Source organism: Silurus meridionalis, chromosome 8, assembly GCF_014805685.1.
Source record: "Silurus meridionalis isolate SWU-2019-XX chromosome 8, ASM1480568v1, whole genome shotgun sequence".
NCBI classification, from domain to species: Eukaryota; Metazoa; Chordata; class Actinopteri; order Siluriformes; family Siluridae; genus Silurus; species Silurus meridionalis.
The window spans coordinates 18,055,728-18,080,811 of NC_060891.1; the positions used below are offsets into that span (position 1 = coordinate 18,055,728).

At 37.8% G+C, this 25,084-nt stretch overlaps 2 protein-coding genes across 2 annotated transcripts in view; one reads left to right on the forward strand and one right to left on the reverse strand.

Annotated features, from left to right (window-relative positions):
* The window catches only part of sntg2 (syntrophin, gamma 2), a 62,789-nt gene extending 53,514 nt beyond the window's left edge, over window positions 1-9,275 (reverse strand). Inside the window, 1 exon segment of the mRNA XM_046856230.1 lies at window positions 9,175-9,275. The gene's annotated coding sequence lies outside the window, so the exon portion shown is untranslated.
* A 1,231-nt stretch (window positions 9,276-10,506) lies between these two features.
* Window positions 10,507-14,663, forward strand: tmem151bb (transmembrane protein 151Bb). The gene is made up of 2 exons (XM_046855109.1): window positions 10,507-11,179; window positions 11,666-14,663. Exons 1-2 carry the CDS (start codon window positions 11,093-11,095, stop codon window positions 13,061-13,063), a joined length of 1,485 nt encoding a protein of 494 aa, XP_046711065.1. The 5' UTR covers window positions 10,507-11,092; the 3' UTR covers window positions 13,064-14,663.
* Window positions 14,664-25,084: the final 10,421 nt, after the last annotated feature.

Genomic DNA, 25,084 nt, shown 5'->3' on the forward strand with positions numbered 1-25,084 from the left:
CTGTTATAGGATGAAGGTGGCTGTTTAGTACATTTTATACTTTGTGTCCAGAGCTGCTTATGTGACAGAGAATGCAAATGGACTGCATCATCTAAACCAGGGTCTGTAAATCCAACAGATTAGTCCTCAGTCTGAAATAAACTCAGAGCAGTTTTCAACAGTGGGCTGTGTGGCCATTAGCAGTGATTGGGATTTGATTGGTGTAGGAGCATGTGCAGTTTATCAGCTGCAGCAGGCTGTTCGAGTTAGTCCTATCTCAGCTGGAGCACCTTGCTACCTCAGGTCTCACCCATGCCTTAGTCTTACTGTCCATTTGCAGCTTTGTGCTCTGCTGCCAAGAGACCAATTTTGTGCCTTACTGGAGGTGTGCCTGAACACCATCACTTGTTGCTGGTTGGCTGCACCTTCTTTAATGAGCACATTCTTCCAAAAAATGATAAATATCTTTATGACTGATGATTTAGAATACTGAACATGTGCTTAGTGTCTTTTCATTAAACTGACAAGCTTAATATTGTGTATCTCTGGCTAAGAATAAAGCCAAATCAATTTCCTGTGAATAAGGTGAATATGCACAGTATAGTCTGACAAGTATATACTGACATATAATTTTTGGTATATGGGTAAACAATTTGCATTAATGTTCAGGTGAATGTAAATGCTGGCATTTGTTGGAGACAGGGAAGTATAAACCAGCGGTCCCCAAACTTTTTTGCACCACGGACCGGTTTAATGTCAGACAATATTTTCACGGACCGGCCTTTAAGGTGTGGCGGATAAATACAACAAAATAAAATGATACGACCGGGATAAAAACTGGTATTTTTTAAATATAATAATAAACATGAATCTACTGTGTTGTTTTTTGTTAATTTTGCTAGCTTGGGGGTTTTAATTTAGCGGTAATGTATTATGTGTTAGCGGCCGGAGCAATCCCTTCAAAAAGGTAGCGGATGTAGGTAAGACATGTAACCGAGGCGAGCATCTTGACATGCGTCAAGAGTGAGTCATAGACAGATGTGGTGAAGAGAATCAGGTAATTTTCCAAAATAAAACATCGTTCAGAATCAGAAAATAAATAAAATGGAAATTATGTAAATTATGTATTCATTCTGTGCGGCCCGGTACCAATTGACCCACGTACCGGTTGGGGACCACTGGTATAAACAATAAAGTTTTGCTTTACTAGCATTTTTCTGCTTCCATAGACTGTGGACACTGGGCACATGACCCCACTTAAACAGACTGACAAATCATTTCAGGGTCCTTCCTGTTGGGCAAACCTTACACCCATATGCTAACAAAATGTCATCTATGGTGATTAACTATCTAGAGCAACTGTGCAAAAAGTTGCCCTGGAGTCCTTGAAATACCTGAGGTCTGAGTATACTCCGCTATGCCAACAGCAAGTAATGAGCCAGAAAGAGTTCCTGATCTCACAAATCAATGCACTTACAGTGTAATTCAATTTTAAAATAAACAACTCTAACAGAAAAGATAATGGTCTTGATCATCAAGGCAGTCAAAATATTATGAGTAGCAACAAATCACACATACTGTATATAGACCTTTCTCATGGATGTTAGTTAACACGAGTAATCCCAGTGGTAAAAGTGGGTTGGGTTTAGAAAAAGCTGAATGTAAAATGAAAATAAATGCTGCATATATGTATATAATCAGACAATAAATGTGCTATCTTTCAGCACACCTATAGTCAGAGATTGGCAAATCCATAAAAAAGTGCCTCAGTTAATTTGGAACATTTACAGCAAAGCGAACTCAGTCTGTTTACAAACAAACAACTCGCCTAGTTTGGTTTAAGGTTTTGGACCAGAATTCTTTAGTTTTTTCATTGGTGCACGACAGATGTACGCATTTCCACCACTGTCACTATTATGGATGACACTGCATCATGTTCAAATATGCAGAATTCTTTGCCAATTGCCCTCATTCTGGCCATGGTTTTGTCTCTGACAACCTGGAGCTTTATTGCCATAACCAGGGAATCAGGTTAGAACTATTGTCTGTTAAACAGCAAGCTACTCACCTTGAAATTATGGGTATGACACCTGAGGAAACAGGTTTCCCCCAATAATATGATAACATAAACCCTATATAGGATATAGGAGTCTTACGTTTTGGAGACAAGGTGAGGGAGGCGAGATTAAGTCGGTTTGGACATGTGCAGAGGAGGGACATGGGGTATATCGGTAGGAGAATGCTGAGGATGGAGAGACCAGGAAGGATGAAAAGAGGAAGGCCAAGGAGGAGGTTTATGGATGTGGTGAAGGAAGACATGCTGGTAGTTGGGTTGAAAGAGGCAGATGCAGAGGACAGGGGGGGTATGGAGACGGATGATCCGCTGTGGCGACCCCTAAAGGGAGAAGCCGAAAGAAGTGGAAGAAGAAGAAGGATATATAAGTCTTGCTAATATTATTTAGAGGATCAGACTTCTTGCAGAACAGTGATCTCAAAGAAGCTAGTAGCATGTGCAACTTGTAAAAGGAACAAGTGGAAGTTGCAGACAGAAAGTGGATTTCACGAAACAGCATTTTTTCCTGGCCATCATCTCAGCCAGCAAATGACATGCATTATCAGTAGTCACAGAGTTCAAACATGTCAAGCTGTGGTTGAAGCTGTCATGCAGTGGCATTCCTATCAAAATGTTGACACCATGGTATATCAATAAACCTATCAACCTATTCGCAGATGAATATGTGCTATATCCAGCCCAGCCCTGTTTCCAGTGAGGAAGTGAGCAGGCAGATCACTGACTAAATGTTTGTGTACTGTAGAGTAACAATGTGATTGTGCAAATGTTTTTTTAAGGATTTTCTCAAAAAAAACAACAAAAAATATGGTTTAAAAACAGGTGTAGCTGTTATGTTTTTTAAAACAATATACAGTATAATAATCCATTACTGCCTCTTTAATAAAATTTCAGTAATTGTCACATTATCTACATGAACAGTTTAGCTAATTAACTAACAAACAGAAAAAAATAGTTGTTTTAGTTTTTAATGAATTTATAAAGATCTCTCCTTTCTATCTCTCCATATATATATATATATATATATATATATATATATATATATATATATATATATATATATATATATACACACACACACATATACACATCCTTACGTGGGAGCATGCATTTCCTTCTCACAAGAAGAGCTGCAGTTGAACATTTTTTTCCTTATTGCACTGCATATCAGCACTTTTGGGATGCTTTGTGCTCATTATAATGCTGCATTTGCACAATGCCACATTTGCAGTTATATTAAAGAATTATATTCACAAAATTAATCTGAAATCAGTTGGCATCCGGCAGAAGAATAGTTGACGCACAGCAATACAGATATGCATGATGAGCTTTTTAGAGAACTGCTCATCATTCTGTCACTACACATCTAGATGCCATCCTTACCCATCAACCCCCCTTTTAGCATTGCATGGCAAATATGCAAATATGCTCCAATGTAGAACTTACCATCCCTTATAGATTGACATGGAAACATCCAATTCATAAAAAAGACATAAAGGGATGTTTTAACTCCAGATGTATAGAGATAGCACAATGGCATTTAACACATTATTATGTATAGTGTATGTATATATATATATATATATATATATATATATATATATATATATATATATATATATATATATATATATACTATGCCACTGATTACATTTTAAACATACACTGATTATTAATCTCTTTTCCTGGATTGTGTTTTTTTTTTCTTCTTTGTTTGTATCTGAAGGTTTTTTCTTATAGGTGGAATTACATCAAATACACATAAATGACACTGCAGTTCAATTTCACACCAAACAAAGAAAGAGGCTCACGCAGAAAGGGGTGACGGAGTGCTATTTGAACTTGGATTCCAAAAAAAAAAAACATTCTGAAATTGGTACGAGTTAAGACTTATGGCAGCTGCACAATAGCTGGGAACTGAAAGACTCAACCAATATCAGTGGTTCTTATTACACGAGTGAGCAGGCAGTAAATAATGAAAACTCACTGCTGAGAGTGAGTCAGTATTGTTGCATTTAGTATAGTTGTATTGATTAGCTGCCTGGCATAGCAATTAAAACTGTGTGAAGAGGAATAGACTAAGGCTTGGCTTGCTGTATACTGAAAAACCATCATTCTGCAGCAAAAATGGCCTTTCACTGAGAAATTCTCTGTCACTGCAAGTTAGTCAAAGATTAGGCTCAGCGTCTGTATAAAGAACTTTCCCTGACAGCTCAATAATATATTCTACAATTAGCTGAAAACTAGTTGTAAGCTATAGTTTGCTGTAGAAATCACATGAGAAAGGTGTTATTGCTGTAAAAGACCTAGACCTATATCCATACAGTATGTACAGTGTTTTTCACTGCAGAAAATGTCACTGTGTGGCATTTTCCTTCCTTGTTGTTTCTATAGTCATTTTTCTCACTGGGGGATGCCATCACCTTTCAAGATCATTATTTTATAGTGTCAAGGAGAAGAAATAATAATAACTGGATTTATTTTTTTATAGATATTAAACAAAATATTTATAAAAAAATTTATGCAAATGCAGGAATTCAATTTGAATTTTTCTCTCATATGAAAAGTGAGTTCTGAATGTAATTTTTGCAAAGAACAAACACTCCATGAATCATTAAATCCATAATACCTCAATCTAAAAAATATTATCAGAACATGCTCAATATATTCAAGTCTGTGCTCGCACATGTTTAGTTTCTGCTTGTTTCTGCTTGCTAAAAAGGTATTGAAAAAAATCATTATGAAACAAAAAATTACAACCTGAAATTTTAGTTTAGAGCAGAAAAACAAATTATAAATCAGCATGAAGCAGAAAGGCTGTCACAGTCATAGTACCATCTTCAACTTACGATTTTATTTTACTTACGATGGGGTCCTCGTAACGTTTCTCGATCGTAAGTATTGGACTACCTGTATATATCGAATTCCAAGAAGTAAACCATTTTAAATTGGACCAGATTGCCATATGCTTGAAAAGTTATTTTTGAAGAACTGCCATTTTATACCATGAATTCATGCCTCTTCCCTTAACATGGACTTCAGAAATGGGTTTTCTTTGAACAATATTCTTCTTGAGATTTGATCTCTCTGAACATTTAGTTCCTGCATGTGTAACAGATTGCTATTCATAGTTGAATTACAAAAAATAGGTAGCTATAAATATTGGTCATAGAAAGACTCAAGATCTGAACATCCCACCCAGAATTCCACCTTTAAGGTTATCATAAAAATGTTAATGTTTATCTTAGATATCCTCAGGCCAATTTTCTTATGATTTAATTTAAGGACCCAACATTATCAGCTTGGTGGTACTGGGAATTAAACTCAGAATCTTATGTAGACCCGTAGCTACCATGTTCTACATGAAAGAGTGGAACCCAATTCCTCTATAGATGCCAACAAATTTGCTAGACATTACAGGCAGAAAATACAATGCTACACTTCTGTCCTAAGCAGGGATCACAAAATACTATTTGTAAAAGTGTCAGTAATCTGGAAACATTGTATTTTTGTTCCTCTGCCTTTTCTAGGTTTCCTCCAACTATTAAAAAATATACAGCTGGTGGGACTGGTCATGCTAAATTGGCCCAAGTATCAAAATATGTCTGAATGTTTGTGTGAAAGTGTGTGTGCATGATGGCTCATGATTGACATCCCATCTGAGTGAAAACTGGCTTCGCACCCAGTGTTGTCAGGATCGATTGCAAATTTGCCATGACCCTGACCAGGATAATGAATAATGAATGAATTTTTTTGTTCATTTTACATGAAGGCTGCCGACATTTGAGAACGGCACTGTATTGGAGCTATAGCCATACTTATAAAAATCAGTCTCCCTAAATCCAAGGGACCAGCAATTTAATATTACTCATGAAAAATGAAAGTGACAATAGTCTAAACCTTTGATTTGATTATGGACTACAAAAATCTAAGAATGGGGGAAAACGCTTCCAATTTGTGTGAAAATTTGTGCAATGTGTTATCGTCCAATCACAGGGCCTGGAAAACAGTTTATATGACAACAAACATATGTGAATAGGCGGTAAGTTTAATAGCTTTAATAATAACGTCAAGCACGGTGATGAGATCAAGCATGCAAATTTTGACAAATAAATCCTCACAGGACATGGTAAGGTCCACAGAAATAAATGAACTAAAATATAAGCAAAAGCCAGCAATTGAGAATTCACTTAGAGAGGCCCTGGTCTTGGGTAAATACAAGAAAGCTTTCTCTGCAAATGAAATAATAAAAGATTGTATGAGTAAAGTGATAGATGCCATGTTTGATGGAAAATAAAAAAGATGCAATGGCAGAGAAAATACGTCTAAATCTCCATTCAGATTTCACTGCAGTGTGAACTGGAGCCTGGCTGAGACTTATGAACAACATACTATAGCCATACTATAATAAAAGCTACCACAGTTTAATTAAAGCTTATTTTAATCTAATCTTTGGTCAGTTTTATAATAAAAAAAGTGAGTTTTGTAAAGATGTTTTAAGGCTTATTAACCTCCGTGGTCACACAAGAGGGGAGATTCCTTTATGAATCCAAAATGCAGCTTCTGTTTTAGAAAGGTATTGATTAAAAAAAAGCCACATCTATTCAAAAAATAATCCTAGTTAAAATTTCTTCGCCAATAATGTGACAGAAAGTTCAGTGAAACCACAGACAGTCTGCCAGTCAGCCAATACTGTTTCTGTGCAAACAGATTTGCTTAAACTTCATGAAAATCTTGATCTACAGCAAACTCACCCTGTAACATTGTTGAAAAAGATGATTACTCAAGCAAATGTTTATGTCCAGCAAAAGCCTGCCATCCACAAAGGTGTATGCTTTACCTCAAAATTAATATGGTAAAGTCCATTGGCGGGCAGTGCATTTGGTACCTGGGCCTTCAGTGGTGATTTACCCAACTTAATCCACCTCTTAATACCACCACTATCATGTCGCACTTATAGTAATCATCAATACTATACAAAAGCGCAATATAACAACGCGTAGCATTACATAGAGAGACATTTAGCATATGGGGGGGGGGTGTTAATACCATTTTTACTAAAACAAGCTTCAAACCTCTAAACGATAACCACAACTGTACCACCTACATCATCTGGAGCAGTTCAGAATCAATATTTGTCTAATAACATGACAAAAACATAATACATTTTAATAAAATTCAAACTACTCACCAGAGATGCATACTCGTAATGCAAACTCACATAATTTGCAACGCTCCTCAGAGGCTGTAAGCAAGAGGTACGGCTCTTAGGCACTGGTCTGGAAGTGGCAAACACTTTCCCAGGCTGAGACGAGCTAGCTAGCTTCAGGGTTGGCCGACCTCTCCTCACGATGCATAGCTTTTCTTGAAAATTTATTTTTAAGTACGTCCGAGACTAAATCAATTGATCTTCTACCGTCAGACATTGTGGGTGTAAAAAACTCTAAATCTGATGAATAGTTGTGTGCAGATCGCTACAGACATGTTTTGCCAGTCGAATTTGGCTGTAACAGTTTCGCTCTGACCAACCAATCAGAGGACAGAATAATACTGACACTATTCTGGATGCTAGCTGGCCCTGTGAGGCGAATTTGAAATCTGATTGGTTAAACAAACAGACCCGTTGCTAATATAGTCTCAGGTACATTGGCCAGCACTACTGATTCTGAAGGCCCTGGGCAGATAAGATTGACATGGCAGCACATAGAGGCTAAAATCTGATTGAACAAAAAATCTAACATCCACATACACGTACTGGAAGCAGTGCAGCCAAGAAAAATGCTAAAATGAAGAGAAAAGACTGTTGGGAATAAATTAATACAATTTCATTAAACAAATATTATAGTTTAGGTTGTAAATGTAGGTCAGTGCTTCTGATAGTGTTTAGGCCAGCAGAGCCCGCTTTGCACCCTTACGGCCCACCACTGGTGAAGTCATACCACAGTCTAATATTTCGGTGACAGAAACATCATTGTAACTTTAAGAATTTAAAATTATCAAATGAATTAAATGTGTACTTTTATTTGCACAATAGCCTCAAATTGTGCTTAATGAAATACATTATATATTTATCTTGCTTATTTATCCTCTATGTACCTTTAGTTCCTGTGGTACCAAATTATATATTTAAGGGCTGAATAACTGACGACGGCTGTTATAGAGGGATACAAATAAAAATGAAGTGATGCTGCCACCTAGTGGACAATTATAGTATAATTTATTAGTATAACTTCAGCATATGGCTTTGGCCCCCAAGGTTTTTAATTGACTCATGAAACAGAAGTAACAGATTGTTACTGATTGTAGCTATTTGTATGTGAAAACAAAACTTCTAAATACATCTCTCAATACTCTTTTTTTCTTTCTTTACAATTTTTTTTCTGGCATTTGTTTTAGTCATAAATATGTGCTGAACATTTTATTTTTATAATTAAATTCTTAGTGACCAAGCAGACTTGCTGAATAAACTGTGATAGATTCTACAAATGTTTGCTGTTGACATATTCCTAGTCTGTGCTGATTTGATAGTGTTATTGTGCTGTGTTTTTGCACTTTTTTTGCACCTGTTTGTTCCTTCTTAGTTTTGTGTTATTTTATTAATTTTTTGATTTATAATCAGTGGTGGACAAAGTACACAAAGCATGTACTTGAATAAAAGTAAAGACACAGTACGTAAAATATTACACCAGTAAAAGTTCTCCCTTTAAATGTATTGAAGTATCCAAGTTCTATTAATTATTTTGGCTATCATGTCCTGTTATCATTTTTTTTTCATAAGACTGTTGCTTAATTAACTCAGTTTATGTAAAAAGACTGTAATGTTACTCTTAGCACACCGATCTTTTAATAGAATGATATTAATAAATTAAACACTAGTTGATATCTAATAAATTATATGAGCCCAAAATCTTTTCAACAACTTTAAAAAAAAACATTATACAAAGGGTGTTGTGGAAAATTAAAGTCAGGAGTTTCTTCCATCATTTATTCCTCTGAAAATCTTTTGCTTTCTGTTGAACTTATGCTAAACTATATGTTTGTGCTAGTTATTAGCCAATTTCATTAAATGCGTTCGCATATACTATCATCATAACAAAAGATGAGTGATTGAGCTGCATACACACCTTCATCTTTCGCATGTTTCCCCCTATTCCTTTCCTCTTATTCTCTGAATTGGGCTCCTGAGGGTTTAGACCATTATTTTGCATTTGGATTCAGCTATTCTTACTGACATGACGTCACCTAACCCCCCGCCCCTCCCTCTCTCTCTCTCTCTCTCTCTCTCTCTCTGAGTGTATGAGTGAGGGGTCTTCTCTGGGCGGTGGGTGCACACTCCGGGTTCATTGACCTTGCAAAGATATAATAATCCACGCGACCGTGCAAATGAGCAGTAAAAGAAAAAAGAAAAAAGAAAAGAAAATCTTGCAGCGTCCCTCTGGGCGGCTGCCCACGTCGCCTGAAACCGCCAATCAAAGCAAGTTCAAAACAGCGCGCGCTCTACTCTGATTGGTGGCTTGCCGTGTGATTGACCAGTTACATTTTATCCGCTCCTAAATACAAAGAAACGGCTGATTTAGCAAAAAGTAGTTGAGCAAGAAGTGAGATGTTTAACTTTGAAATGTACATTTACATTTATTTATTCGCTAAACATACTTGAGTACCAAACATTTTTTAAATCTTAAATTAATTGTTATACAAGTATACACGTATATCAAATGTGCAAATGTGAATAAGATTTTGGGTTTTAAATCTTTAAAAACGTACGAAATATTAACTTGCTCGACAAGAATGAGGTTGTCATTAGGCCCGTCGATGGGCTTCATCACGTGTAGCAGATAAACAGTCATAAATCCACATCAATAATATACTTAAATTTGCCTGTTTCTACCCCCCACCCCACGCCACGCCACCCCACCCCACGCCAAGGTTAAATTCACTGAAAGTCAAGTGACATTTACTGTCATTTAAACCAAGGAGAGTTGAAAAATACAGCAAAAGTAAATGAGAAAATTGTGGCACAAAAAGTACATTTGTTTCGTTTTCTTGTATAACTAGAAATTATTTTCATAAAACTGTACGAACTGTAATTCTGATTACAATTGATGCATTTTGAAGGCATTATAGGTAATTATAAAGAAAATGTGTAATTGCCTTATTTTAAAGGCATATTTTACAGTATATTTTACAGTATATTGACCTTGCACACTATGTTAAACGTTGAAACGTTGGCAAGGTTTAGTTTTGTTTAGATATCCTTTAATCATAATGCATTTAGATAATTACTAACTTTGAATGCAAACAATAGACAAAGTTTTATAATAGGTATGATGGGGTAAGATAGATGGGGATTTGGTGGCGATAATGAAGCGTTTTTTTTTTCATTTGAGTTCAATAACATAACGGCTGCTTGATTATACCCAGCAATTCCTTTAATTGAATTTGGCCCAATTGTCGACATCTGCTGTCGGCTGAACGAGAAGAGTGAGTCCTCCACCCTCCATGCACAAGGTCGCGCTCCCCATCCTCCACCAACATCCGAGCACCTAAGTATCTTATAACCCGAATAACCTTCGCTTGGTACGTATCAATCCTAGTAAATGAATACAAGTCGGTTAATAGGGTAATCTTTTGTCCGTCGTTTCTTTAATGGCGTCTGAAATCCGTCTTAACGCGTCTTCTCTGGCACACCGGAGGCATGGCGGCGCACTAATGCTGCATCCTGAATCCAACGCATCCTCCAGCCGAAACACGCATGGCTAAGGTCTGTCTGTGCAGTAATGCCCTTTAATGGGCTTCCTCTTATTTCATTTGTACCAGTTATTCGTTTGGAGATGAACTGGTAAATCAAGATCAGGCGAAGATCTGACACTGCTGGAGGGCGGCACGCGACGCAAAAGGAAGCATATAACCTTTTTTAATTTATTAATAAGGAACCGGGTGGCATTTACAAGAAACACTTAAGCACTTCGGATTTTTTGTTTATTTTTTATACATTTTTTGTGTGTGATCTGTAATCGGTGCTCCCCGGCGCATCCCTGCATCATGTCCCCGCCAGGTTCGGCTGCGACAGGCAGTGAGAGCAGCACTGCGACCGCGATAGAGGAGGAGGCAGACAGCCCGAGAGAGGAGGTAGGAAAACAAGACTCATGCACCACCATCATGCTGCACCAGTAGTAAGCAAATAGCACGATTTACTATTACACACACCTGAACCAGTTTCATTCATGCAAGATTAAGAAATTGGCCAGTCAGCCTGCATGGTTGGCTGATTCATGCTAAAGCCACTACTGTAAACACATGAGCAAATACATGATCTTTGCATAAATGCATGATTTAGGCTCCATCCTTCAGTACACCTGTGTTTGTGTAATAGTTGATGTGATAATCCTTTATTGCATCGAATGTATGCCACAATTTATGTTAATCTTGCAGCATTATTCTGAATCTGCCATGCGAAAATATATTATTAACGATTACAATTTATTGATTGTTTAATATCAGCATTGAACCTTGAGGCATTTGCTTTTTACAGCTCGCTTAGTGAGCTCAGTGATTATCTGTTTTCAACTATGCAAATCAATGTGTGCTGTTTTCTGCCCCTGTGTTTTCATGCAGCAAAGGCCTTTGAAACAGTCACTGAGCAAGTCCCTGTGCAGAGAAGTGTTCTGGAAATGCCTCTTGCTGTCCATGCTCATGTACGGGTGCATGGGAGCTATGGTGTGGTGCCATGTTACCAAGGTGACTCGGCTAAGCTTCGACAGTGCCTACAAAGGAAAGTCCATGATATACCATGACAGTCCATGCTCTGATGGTTACATTTACATCCCTTTAGCATTCCTTGTCATGCTCTATGTGGTTTACTTGGTGGAGTGTTGGCACTGCCATGCACGTAACGAGCTGCAGTACAAAGTGGACGCAGAAGGTATCTATGAAAGGGTGCAGAAAATGCAACAGGCCAAGCCTTGTATTTGGTGGAAAGCCATCAGCTACCATTATGTCCGGCGAACAAGACAAGTAACGCGCTACCGCAACGGCGATGCCTACACCACCACTCAAGTGTATCATGAGAGGGTGAACACCCATGTGGCTGAAGCAGAATTTGACTATGTTCATTGCGGGGTAAAGGATGTTTCCAAGCATTTAGTTGGCCTGGATAAATCACCTATCACCAAATTAAGGTTCACTAAGTGCTTTAGCTTTGCTAATGTGGAGTCTGAGAACTCCTATCTTACTCAGCGGGCCAGATTCTTTACTGACAATGAAGGTCTTGATGATTACATGGAGGCCCGGGAAGGAATGCACCTGAAGAATGTAGACTTCAAAGAGTATATGATTGCCTTCTCAAATCCAGACAACCACCCCTGGTACATCTCTAACTATGTCTTCTGGACAGCTGCCTTCCTCACATTCTCTTGGCCTTTGAGGGTGCTAACAGAGTACCGCACAGCTTACGTTCACTACCGAGTGGAAAAGCTCTTTGGAACAGAGTACATCCCAATGACACCATGTGAAGAGCATCCATACTGCAGGCACATTCCTAGGGTCAATACCATTGACAGCACTGAGCTAGAATGGCACATCCGCTCCAACCAACAGCTTGTGCCCAGTTACTCAGAGGCGGGTCTGATGGATCTAGCCCAGCGCCCAGGAGGTTTTAGGCAGAACTGTGAACGATGCCACCGAGCCATCAGCAGCTCTTCAGTCTTCTCTCGTAGTGCTCTGAGCATCTGCAATGCAAGCCCTCGCCTTCCGTTTAGCAGCAGCCGTTTCTCACTCGGTCGTCTGTATGGCTCACGCCGCAGCTGCTTCTGGAGGAGCGGCAGTCTGGATGAACCCGAGAGTCCCAGTGAGAACACGCGCTGTCTTTCTGGACACATAACCACAACTGAGGATGACCCTCCAGCCTACCAAGATGCTCTCTACTTCCCAGTTCTCATTGTCCACTGCAGTGAGAGCTGCCCCAATCACAGATCTTTCCACAGAAACAGCTCATGTGTAGAGACCTCCTTATGAGGCACACTGATGCACCATTGAGGGATATTAATAATGGATAGAACAAATAGATATGAACGAACCAACACTAAACTCAAAATTGACCTGTCACTCAGGAATCAGTGTCCATGACCCAACATTTACAGGCCAGAGGCTGTTTTGGGATTGGTGCATTGTTATAAGACAGACTTTGTGTTTATGTTGAACTAAGAATGTCCACAGCACTATATTTACCAAAATGTAATCAAATATTCGGCAATTTGTCTACATCATCATCGCATTCACAGCAATAATCAGTGTCCTATGTGAGAAGTAATAATTTTTCTATTACATGGTTCTAATTATAGCTGCAAGATTCTTATGTAATGTTGCAAGACAAGTGTTTCTTTGTCTTGTTAAATACAGAGGCATCATCCTTTACAAAGCAAATATCCTCTCAGTGTGCTTTTAACTTTGATCACAAAGTTATGTTTTACTGGACAACCTTTCTTCATAATCATATTGCACTCTAGATCATGTAAAAACCAAATTATGTGTATCGAACAAATTACTTTGAAAGATCAAGTTACTTTGAAAGTTAAAGTGATGTACAGTATATTACCATATAAGACATTTATGGTTTACACTCATGTAAGACAATGTATTGTATACAAGAGGTATCTGTTGTGTGTAATTTCGGTGTGATGTAACTTGATAATATGCTATGGTATGCTAGTACCCACCTGTCATCTATAGTAAGTATAATACACAGGATATCTAAATCTGCAGAATTGACATTTTGGGCTATGCAACAATTAACCTCCAGTATATTATGCCATTCAACACACACACACACACACACACACACACACACAACTTTAAATGGAATGTATGACTGTTGTACCTTTTTTAATTGCTTGTAAGTAACAGACCAACCCAGGTTGAGGACTGAAATCACACGCTGGACTGGAACTTGTGGTACATTCATAAAGTGAGAACTTGGGCAATGGTTGAATCCATTGGATAGTAATGTGTTGTTGGACATAAGTGCATTACAAAGCATGGCACAATGGGGGAATGGGATGGGCACTTCCAACTTCCTGAACTTCAAACAGCTAATCATTTGGAGTACCCAGTCTCAACCAATGTCATTTACTTAAGGGTTGAATTTTATTAAGACTTTACTAGTTGTATCAGGTCCATGGTAAATGGATGGGGTACATCAAACCTGCTGACAAAAACATTTGCCCAAATTGAAATACCAGATTCAGATGTATCATCGGTGCTTTGACTGTTGTGTTTAGAAGGAAACTGTTAACACTAGTTATATGCTACATTTTATATTGCCTGAATACTTTAATCTAAACATCTATCTACAACATTCAGTAATGGTTACATTTTTGAAATTTTTGAAAGTGTGATGTTATAATGATTTGCTTTACAAAGTTAGCTTTATAAGAACCCTTCAGAAAAGTGTCTTCTAGCTACAAGTGCTGGCTGGGAACATATCACTGATTGGGTCTGTGGGAATCACACAATGTTGCCTTTATGTAGCACAAACACAATACACAATATAATCAAATACCAATATGACATCAAGGTGACAGTAAAAACACTCAATAAATCACTTGTGTAAAACCAAGTTGTGTGTTAGAAGAAATAAATGCTCAACATGGCATATAGCAATAAAGTAACATCTCAATTTTCTGAATCAGATGGGGTGGGGGGTGGGGGGGTTGGGGATTAGTAGTAGTAGAAAATGTTCATGTTGAAAAAATAAATGAAATGAGTGTTATATATGTAACAAATGTACAATATCACTAACAATAAGGTATTGGTCTGTTTGCATGAGACTGTTTTTAACTACTTTCAAACACAAATTGAATATACAGTGAATGAGCAAATTAGGATGTTATATAGAATTAGGATAAAGTTAGAATGTTAGTAAGAATTATATTAAATTTTGACAGCTGAGTATTAAATAACTCCAACATTAGCGAATACTCTACCAGATACTAACATGTTTAGTATGATATTGGCATGACTTTTCTGCAAAAAATAACACTGCTCCTGTGTTGCTGCAGCACCCCCTACTGGCAAGGAAGAAGAGTTATGAAAAATTGAATAAAGATATAATTAGGCAATAAAGATTGAATTGGGCAAACCGTAACTGAATGTTAGAAAACCTTTATTCGTTTTTGCACCATATCTAAATTAGCTACTAATAATTTTAATGCCAAAAATATTGTGTATTTATTATTACTCATACCTTGTTACCAACATTACATGGATTTAATGTTTCTTATATACTGACCTGTTTATCATTTTACATACATTGTTTAGGTTGAACACAAACAATGAATAATGAATGTGATAATATAGGGAAAATTGTTACATGACATTTTTATCAACGTAACTGTCAAATCAGCAATTTATTGACTTAGTAAAATGTATTATAGCTTATTAAAAGCTGACTATAAAATCGTAACCATCTATAGCATTTATTTAATTGCATAAACACAGTAGAGAATAATGAGAATCCTTATGTTTTATTTATATGCAAACATCAGTTTAAATCTTTCAAACTTAGTCTTGCACTTCAAAACAACCTTTCATCTGGGTTAAGGATTCTCATACTGTGCAGTTCTAGTGCTCACACTGGTCACATTAAATATCTTTCTGTTGAAGAGAAATCAGCAGAGAAATATCATTCATCATTCATTCAACCTTTTTAGGTGATTGGTAAAAATTTTGTTCATTCTGTCAACCCACTTACAACAGCAAAGTGTAGAGCAAAAGGTTTAAATCTAGTGTAATAATATCTCAAGAGAATAAAGTGAAAAATCAATAGAGATTTAAAACAACTGAGTGACCTTGAAAGCATCACTTAATAAAGATTTGAGTTTTTCCTAGAACTGGGCAGTGTTATTAAATAGTAGGTTAAATTTAATTTAACTAATAAAGAGATACCATGCCAATTATCATAAATGCTATATACTGTAAATACAGACGTACATTTTAAAAAGTTAATTATCTGAAGATTTATGTAAGAGATTTCATTTAAGAGAACTAAATCAATCATCTATATTATTATTATTATTATTATTATTATTATTATTATTATTATTATTATTATTATATTACCACATTTGGCACATCATCTTTTGTTTGTATTTATGTTTTAGCAGTGAGGACATGGCAGGTGTAGAGTAACTCATTTCTAATTTCTTAATTCATTTGAATTATTGAACCTTGACAAACTCTTGTTTTATAGGGCAGATTGGTGAGCTGCTTGTTCTGCCAAGCCCCAATGGAGTTGGATGATGGTCAATGATCAGTGCCCAAACTGCTTTAGACCAAAACATATTTGAGGACAGAGCTTGGCCCTATATGCAGCCTAATATCACTGTGTGGTCCCAGCAAGAAGTGAAACAAACAGAAGAGATGGTTGCATGCTCCTTTATAACGTGAAAGGTTGTTTACTAAGATGTTGATTGTAGTTTAGGACAGTTGCAGTTAGGCCTACCTAAAAACAAATACAGAATGTGAACAGTAGCTTTAGATAAGTTTTATTTTTGTTTGTTTGTTTTTTTAATAATAATTGTCTTGTTTGTTATGCATTAATATTTTCAGATAGTTTTTTTAATACTATTTAGAGAGATGTTTGTTCGGGTGTTACTCAATATTATTTGTGTGAAATGTTACCACTGCATTATATTAAAAAGAAAAAAGAATAGTAAGGGGCTTTAATAAAAGATAATACTAGTTCAAGTGTAGCACTCTGTATTTCCCTTTATTGTAGCTCCAACACATCTCCAGCAGGTGGCGGTATGTGCAAAGATTCCCTAAAAGCCAAATAAAATCATGCAAGGTTAATGAAAGATTTGTGTTGACAGAAGCCATTATCGAGGTCAGCCTACAAAAGATTATTATTATGAATGTTTACAGCCATGATTAAGAAAGCAAAGGCTACATTTAGTACTACTACTACTTACCCAGCCATTAGGGAGGCACAAGCCAGTGCACTCTTAGTGCTGGTCCCAAGGCCGGATAAATGGGGAAGGTTGCGTTAGGAAGGGCATCCAGCGTAAAACATGTGCCAAATCGAATATGCGGATCACAAATAAGAATTTCATACCGGATCGGTCGAGGCCCGGGTTAACACTGACCGCCACAGGTATCGTTAGCCGACAGGGTACCGGTGGAAATTGGGCTACTGTTGGCCAAAGAAGGAGAAGGAAAGGAGAAAGACGTTTACATAGACAGCAGGAAAAGAAGAAGTGGAGGAGAGTGGAGGTTAGAGTGGGAACTTTAAATGTTGGTACTATGACTGGTAAAGGGAGATAGTTAGCTGATTTGATGGAGAGGAGAAAGGTAGATATGTTGTGTGTTCAGGAGACAAAGTGGAAAGGGAGTAAGGCCAGAAACATTGAAGGTGGGTGTAAACTGTTCTACCATGGTGTGGGTGGAAAGAGAATGGTGTAGGTGTGATCCTGAAGGAGGACTACAGAAACACTTCAGTAACACACAGTTGAGTGAGTGTATGTGTGTGTGAGTTTCAGTTTAGTTCTGTGTTGAGAAGCCTGATGGCTTGCGGGAAAAAGCTTTTGCACAGTCTGGATGTGAGGCCCGAATGCTTCAGAACCGATTCCCTGATGGCAGGAGGGTGAAGAGTGTGTGTGAGGGGTGTGTGGGGTCGTCCACAATGCTGTTGGCTTTGCGGACACAGCGTGTGGTGTAAATGTCTGTGATGGAGGGGAGAGAGCCTGCGGTGATCTTCTCAGCTGTCTTCACTACCCTCTGTAGGGTCTTGCAATCCAAGACGGTGCAGTTCCCAAACCACATGTCATGCTATGGCCTACCTGATAGAGACACTGCTGGTCTTTCTTGGTGATAGAGCTGGTGTTGAGTGACCAGGTGAAGTTATCAGTGCCTATGCTCCACAAGTGGGTTGTAAGAAAAAATCTGGAGTGAGATGAAGTGGTAGAGGGTGTACATAGTTAAGAAAGATTGGTGATTGGGGCAGACTTTAACGGGCATGTAGGTGAAGGGAACAGAGGTAATAAAAGGTGATGGGTAGGTATGGCCTTAAGGAGAGGAATATGGAAGAGCAGTTGGTGGTAGATTTTGCTAAAAGGATGGAAATGGCAGTGGTGAACAAAAAAAGGCATATGAGGAGCTGTATAAAAAGTTGGACACCAAGGAAGGAGAAAAGGATTTGTACCGATTGGTCAGGCAGAAGGATGTGCTGCAAGTAGGAGCAATAAAGGAAGGAGATAAAAATGTGTTGACTATCAAGAAGGTGGAAGGAGGTGGTATTTTGAGCAGCTGATGAACGAGGAAAATTAGAGAGAGAGGGTTGTATGATGTGGAGATGGTGAAGCAGGAAGTGGATAGGATTATTAAGGAGAAAGTGAGAGCAGAGATTAAGAGGATGAAGAGTAGGACCAGATGGCATACCGGTAGAACCGTGGAGATTTTCAGGAGAGATAGCACTGGCGTTTTTAACCAGATTGTTTAACAAGATTATGAAAGGTGAAAGGATGCCTGAGGAATGGAGAAGGAGTGTGCTGGTACCAGTTTTTAAGTATTAGGGAGATGTGCAGACCTGCAGTAACTACAGGGGAATTAAGCTGATCAGTCACACCATAAAGTTATGGGAAAGAGTAGTGGAAGCCAGGCTAAGAGAAGACGTGACTATCTGTGAGCAGCAGTATGGTTTCATGTTGAGGAAGAGTACTAGAGATGCATTATTTGCTTTGAGAATGTTGATGGAGAAGTATAGAGAGGGTCAGAAGGAGTTGCATTATGTGTTTGTGGATTTAGAGAAAGCGTACAACAGGGTGCCAAGAGAAGAGTTGTGGTATTGTATGAGGAAGTCAGGTGTATCAGAGAAGTATGTGAGGGTGGTGCAGGACATGTATGAGGACAGTGTGATAGCAGTGAAGTGTGCAGTATGAATGACAGACTGGTTGAAGGTAGGACATGGGGTATATCGATAAAAGAACTGCCAGGAATGAGGAAAAGAGAAAGGCCAAGGAGGAGGTTTATGGATGGTAGTTGGTTTAAAAGAGGCAGATGTAGAGGACAGGGGGGGTATGGAGATGGATGATCTGCTGTGGCGACCCCTAATGGGAGAAGCTGAAAGTAGTAGATGATTGTGCAACAATCATAGGCATGTGTGAGATCATGCAATCCAAAGGGGATGGATAATGCTTTTCTCTGAGCATGATCCACATGTTCGCCCCATGAACATTGTCAATGAAGAAGAAGCACAGTTAATGATGGTGTTGCATGACTGGGCTAGACTAAAATGGCCCATGGCTGCTAAAATAGTGTTTTATAGCACGTAATCAGAAGTAAATGTAATACAAACCTGCAAAGTGCAGACTATTGTGTACAGAACCATTTTTATAGGATACAGTATAAGATATAATGCAATGATTTGATGAATATTTAGTTTGAAGCTATGTCATGCTATGGGCTACCATTCCTGCCAAAATCTATGGTTACAAACACTGATGGATTTTGTGTCTGATATGTGGAGGATATTTTCTTGTTATATTTGTACTTTTTGCCTCTTTGTTATTGTTAATAAAGCTTAATTCTAGATCTGAGCACACCACTGCTCTGGCATCAAAATAAAAAGAGTGAAGAGTGTGTTTGCTTTCTTGCATCCTTGCTTTTGCTTGCTGGCTGGGGACACTGGTGATATTTCCAGGTGTTCTTTGCCGTATTTGTTTCTTATTGTATTTACAGAAAAAGAGTTTATGAGGGAGATAAGAGACAAAAACAGAAGATAAAAAGTGTTCATGTGGTTTGTTCTCAGACACATAAGTATAATATGCTCATTCCAATCCTCTGTATAACATATAAGATTGTGCATCGTAGAAATATCCTGAATTAATGCTGATGCTATATATCCTTGAAATATAATACAATCGAAAACACAACTCTCATCACAACTTTCTGTATTCATTTAAATTCACTATTAAACACGACATTTATTACAGTATATAGTCAAGTTATCTTCTTCTTCTTCTTCTTTCGGCTGCTCCCATTAGGGGTCGCCACAGCGGATCATCCGTCTCCATACCACCCTGTCCTCTAAATCTGCCTCTTTCATACCAACTACCTGCATGTCTTCCCTCACCACATCCATGAACCTCCTCTTTGGCCTTCCTCTTTTCCTCCTACCTGGTGGCTCCATCCTCAGCATTCTTCTACCAATATAATTCATGTCCCTCCTCTGCACATGTCCAAACCATCTCAATCTCGCCTCCCTCACCTTGTCACCAAAACATCCTACATGTGCCAAATCAAATGTGCGGATCACAAATGAGTCAAGTTATATTAGGTGCAAATCATTTTGCACTACTGGAAAAGTGAGGCTGGCATTGTTTATGTCTATAGTCAGTACATTACAGTGCAATAAAAGCTCAGAACAGATGCTTTGCTTTAGCAGATACACCGTAAAGTTAAACTGCCACTGAGAGATTTCAGTTTTAAGAAGTCATTTTTCTTTGTGATGCTACAGCTTGCTAAACACCCAAGTGCATCAGCGTGACAGTTACGATGTTTGATTTATTCAGCACACATCTGTCTGCTGACGCTGTACCAAGTTCGGTAAGCAAGTTGTCTGGTTAGCCTTCCATGGCGCATGTGCTCTGTGCTCCAGTTACTGGGCATCCCCATCTAATGTCTAAAAATGTGCTGTGTTGGACAAACCCTGTGCTGGGTCAGACGATGAGGAAAAGTCCTATGCCCTGGTCAGCGCTCCTGCTCACAGAACTGCATCTGGTGGCTTTACAGCATGATTAATGAACATCGATACTTTACTACGACCACAGAAACTGCACCCTACAACTGGTCATCTTTTCACAAAAGCTAAAACAATCTAATTAATTCCATATAAACAGCACTATCCATGGCTTCTTATGTACTAAACACATTACATAGAATAAAATCATCAGCAATAAATAAATATACAGGTGGCTGACAAATTAAAGAGAAATCCAGTGGTATGGTTACGCTGTAAGGAAAATTGGTTTGTGTCCTTTGCTCCATGAGTGATGCAAATCAACACAAAATTATGATCACCTCCATGATCACCTGAGTGGTGTGGTCTTTTCCAAGGTGACTTATTTAACAAAAAAGAAGAAATTGAAGGCTTTGAAAAATATCAAAATTATGCATTTTGCTCTGACCTTGAATAGCATGAAAGGCAGCATGCTTATATTGTTTCATGTTCATTTCTAGTCTGCACAATGATCTTTCTATCTATCTGCACACAAATTTCATTTCTGCAATCTTGTACTTGTTTGCAGAGTCAGTTGAGTTACATTTGTAATGCAACAAATTTTACATATGGTTTCCAGAAATTCTTCACCCCACCAGCAGAGGTCACAATTGCAATCACCTGATTACTAATCAGTCACTAGGTATACAATTGTTACTCAACACAAGCATTTCACAGTCAGCACATCTTCATGAGATATGAGATAGCTAAATAGATATTCAGCTATAAATAAAAGCATGGCTTGCAGTTTGATGGATTCTTATAACAGTGGCTTAATAAAGGTTGACTGCTCACCTTATGAAGTCAGTTAACTGAACAGTTATTTTTTTTACATTTAGGCTCAAAACATTTGTCTGAAATGTGTCTGGATTTTAGTCTTAACTTACCTTAGATTTTGTATTAAAATATTAATTAAATAAATAATTAATTAATTAATAATTAAAGGAATGAAAGCATTATATAGCAAAAATTCTGTGGATTTGTTCATTACCTTGTATATTGTTCACGATTCCTGTTATAAATTGGTGTGTGGACTCCGGGGATGACACGTTTCATGAGAGCTTCTATTCTTGGCCAGGTATCAAAAATGTGTTTACACACAATGTCAACGGAAATACAGCAACAATTTAAAAAACATGTGCTTCATTTAGACACACAATAATTAAATGTTACCAACTGTTATATGCAGTATATAACTTTACAATCAATAAGATAACAATCAAAAGACAACATCTGCTTGCATCCCATTAAATTAAAGGAGGTACAGAAACAAAAATAAAAAATATTCAGTTATTCAATTAAGTTATTCAGCGGAAAAAGCTGTTGAGCAGAAGATTTATCAGAATGTATTAGGCTAACTAAGTGCTGTAAAATGTAGCAGATTGAGAGCTACAGTACTGCTTTTTCAGGAATGCCAGGTTTAGCTCCACTGTGTGTGTAGGCAGCCTTCTACTTTTTACACCAGCTATATTCTAATGACTGCAGTCTTTTTTTCCCCCTCCACATCTCCAAAATGATAAATTGAATGTTGCATGCTTCATGAAAAATCTCGCCTAAAAAAATAAAGCTACTAAAATTATACATGAAGATTTAGTTCTGTTCTGTCTACACAGACATGCTTTATATTCAATTATAGCTCTCTCATTAAGCTAGAAACTTTTACAAATCCATAACACGTCCATCTCTGAGACTGAACCTTTCAAACTTTTAGTGACATAAAAAATCCTGCTGATGTGTTACAAAAAATTACTCCTGAAACTTTGCAGCAGAAGGTAAGTCCATATGGACACCTGCTTCATTGACATTCAGTTTTCCAAATGTATACAAGCAAAGTAAATTGAATATTTATTTACTCAGTTATCTTGCTCAGCCATTATTGTGTTCTCTCCCTGGCTGTTCACAGGTCTTATGAGCATTGACATGCTAAATTAAGCAGCCCTTATATGCTTCAAGCAAATAAATTGCTTTATCCACAGATGTTTGATGATGTTTTATAGACTTTGAACACAGCTGTGTTTCAGAAATTGAGCAGAGGAAAGAGAAGTGCAGTGAAAACAAGACTGTGTTTAAAACAAACAGGCAGTACACCGCTCTAGTGGCACACAGTAAGCTCAAATACAGGATGGGACAAATCTCAGCTCCTCTGGGATCTATCACATTGATTTAATTTATTCTGGTAAGAAAAGCAATGCATTGGGGACAGCCTGTGTGTTTCCCCTTTTTGTTTTGTTCTGTTTTTTCAAAGATTTGCCCATGTTACGAATCTAAAAATAGATTTTCCAAGGCTCAGTGAGCTTGTATTTGTTGCAAATATACAGTATTACCACTGTGTGCTATAGACAGTTCTCTTTTCACAAATGAGTAAGAGAATGTCAAGAAAAAATGCAGTAAATGAGCCTATATAGGAATTATTTAAAGTCCACATTGCAACAAATGGATTTTGATTTAGCCAGATGAGCCAGCCTTAAGAATGTCATTACAGTGACTGCTGTGGTATTAGCTGTATAAATAGCTTTCTCTCAGGAGCATGAGCAGAAAGGAGAGAAAAGCACAGGCAACGCAGGACAGAAACAGTGACTGTGCGGAGGCAGAGAGCGCCTGCTGCTCCGCATCCTTCCAGATGTCTGCGTGTGATCTGTCCTCCCCGCTGCATCACACTGATGAGTGGTGTCATCTCGTTGACATTTCCACAGCTATCACATTTCATCACCACCATAATTAATCATCCCTCTATCATTGAGCTGGTCTGAGCCAGTCAGGCTGCTGTGACTGGAAAAGTACATGCTCTCCCAGGCCTTGCTCCAACATGGAACTCGCTAAACCTAGCTTAATCTCACCACAGCTCAGCTACAGTTCACCATCCTTAGATTTACTGTACATTAAACATGTTCCCATTGTGACCCAGCTAGCAGTCTACATTTGATTCCTTTCTTACTCATGCTCCCTTTTCCCATCTCAAGTAAGTAATGTTGCAAAAATGAATAATAACAATAAATACAATTTCAATTTTAGATCAAAATATTCTACAGATTGCTTGTCTTACCCACTGATCTGGGTACTTTTTTGATTCATTACAATGCCTTAATATACATGCTTGTGTGATTACAATGATTAGTATTTAATCTGTTTCACTGTTTCACTTTCATTCTAGAAGAATTAGATGTAAATTTTTTTTTTTTTTTTTGTGAAAAATTTCAGACATTTCCTTGCTGCCTCGCAACACTGTCATTGTGCCCTTTTCAGGTGTTCCATTCAGATGCATAATGAAGCCACTGTGCCTGCTTGTATCAACATCCACAAAGCTATTAGTGTCAAAACGTCTGTCACTTAATGTTTGTTGGGACTGGAGTTTCTGTAGCCGAGAAAGCTTGTCGCCTAAGGACATGTTAGACAGGGACTGACTAGGAGCAAACATCAGCCCAGAAATGTTAAAAATGCCCCTACACTTTTGTCCAAAATAAGAAATGAAATGCACCAGGGCTTGATAAAATCCAACATGTATCACAAAAATACATAGCCATATACAGCAACTCTTATTATTATTTTGATTTAATTATTGAGTAGTGGCCTATCCATACAGGTAGAGGCAGAGCACAGAGTGGTCATCTCATTAAACTCTATAAGATTATTATTGTGCCTAGTGGTAAAAATGGGAACAGCAACATCTCCTAATAAAAGGCCTACTTGGGCAAGAAACATGAATGCCTTAGGATAAGGTATCATATAATAAAAAATAAACTGTTATTCATCAACATCATATTTTGAGGTTAATTAATTGCCAGTGAATATTGGCAGTACTCAGATTTTCCTCTGATGACCAGTATCTATTTCTTTCTCAGACACTTTGGATGGGTTAAGCGCTTGCCTAACGTTTTATGAGGACAGATGGAGAGAGTTCATACGATCCAAGTGGGAGGCATATGTGAAGTGCATTAAAATGACGGAGAATTCATGACCTGCCCTCTGAAAGTATGGACACACTCAGCCACCTTAACCAGCCGAGGTCAGATTATTATCAGAATTGCTGAACCAGAAACTTGATTTTGTGCCTGAAGGGGAAGATAGTGGAAGTTGGAGGCCTTGACGTTGACAAAGAGGGTTAGAAATGCCGCTGTAAGCATTGATATTACCAACATTTTCGCCATGCACATAAAACAAGTATGCTGCAAACATAAAAAAGAGCTACAATGCATAAAGATTTTGCTCTATTACTTTATTTATGTCTTTATAGTAAAATGGTCAGCAATTACTTTGGTCATTACAAC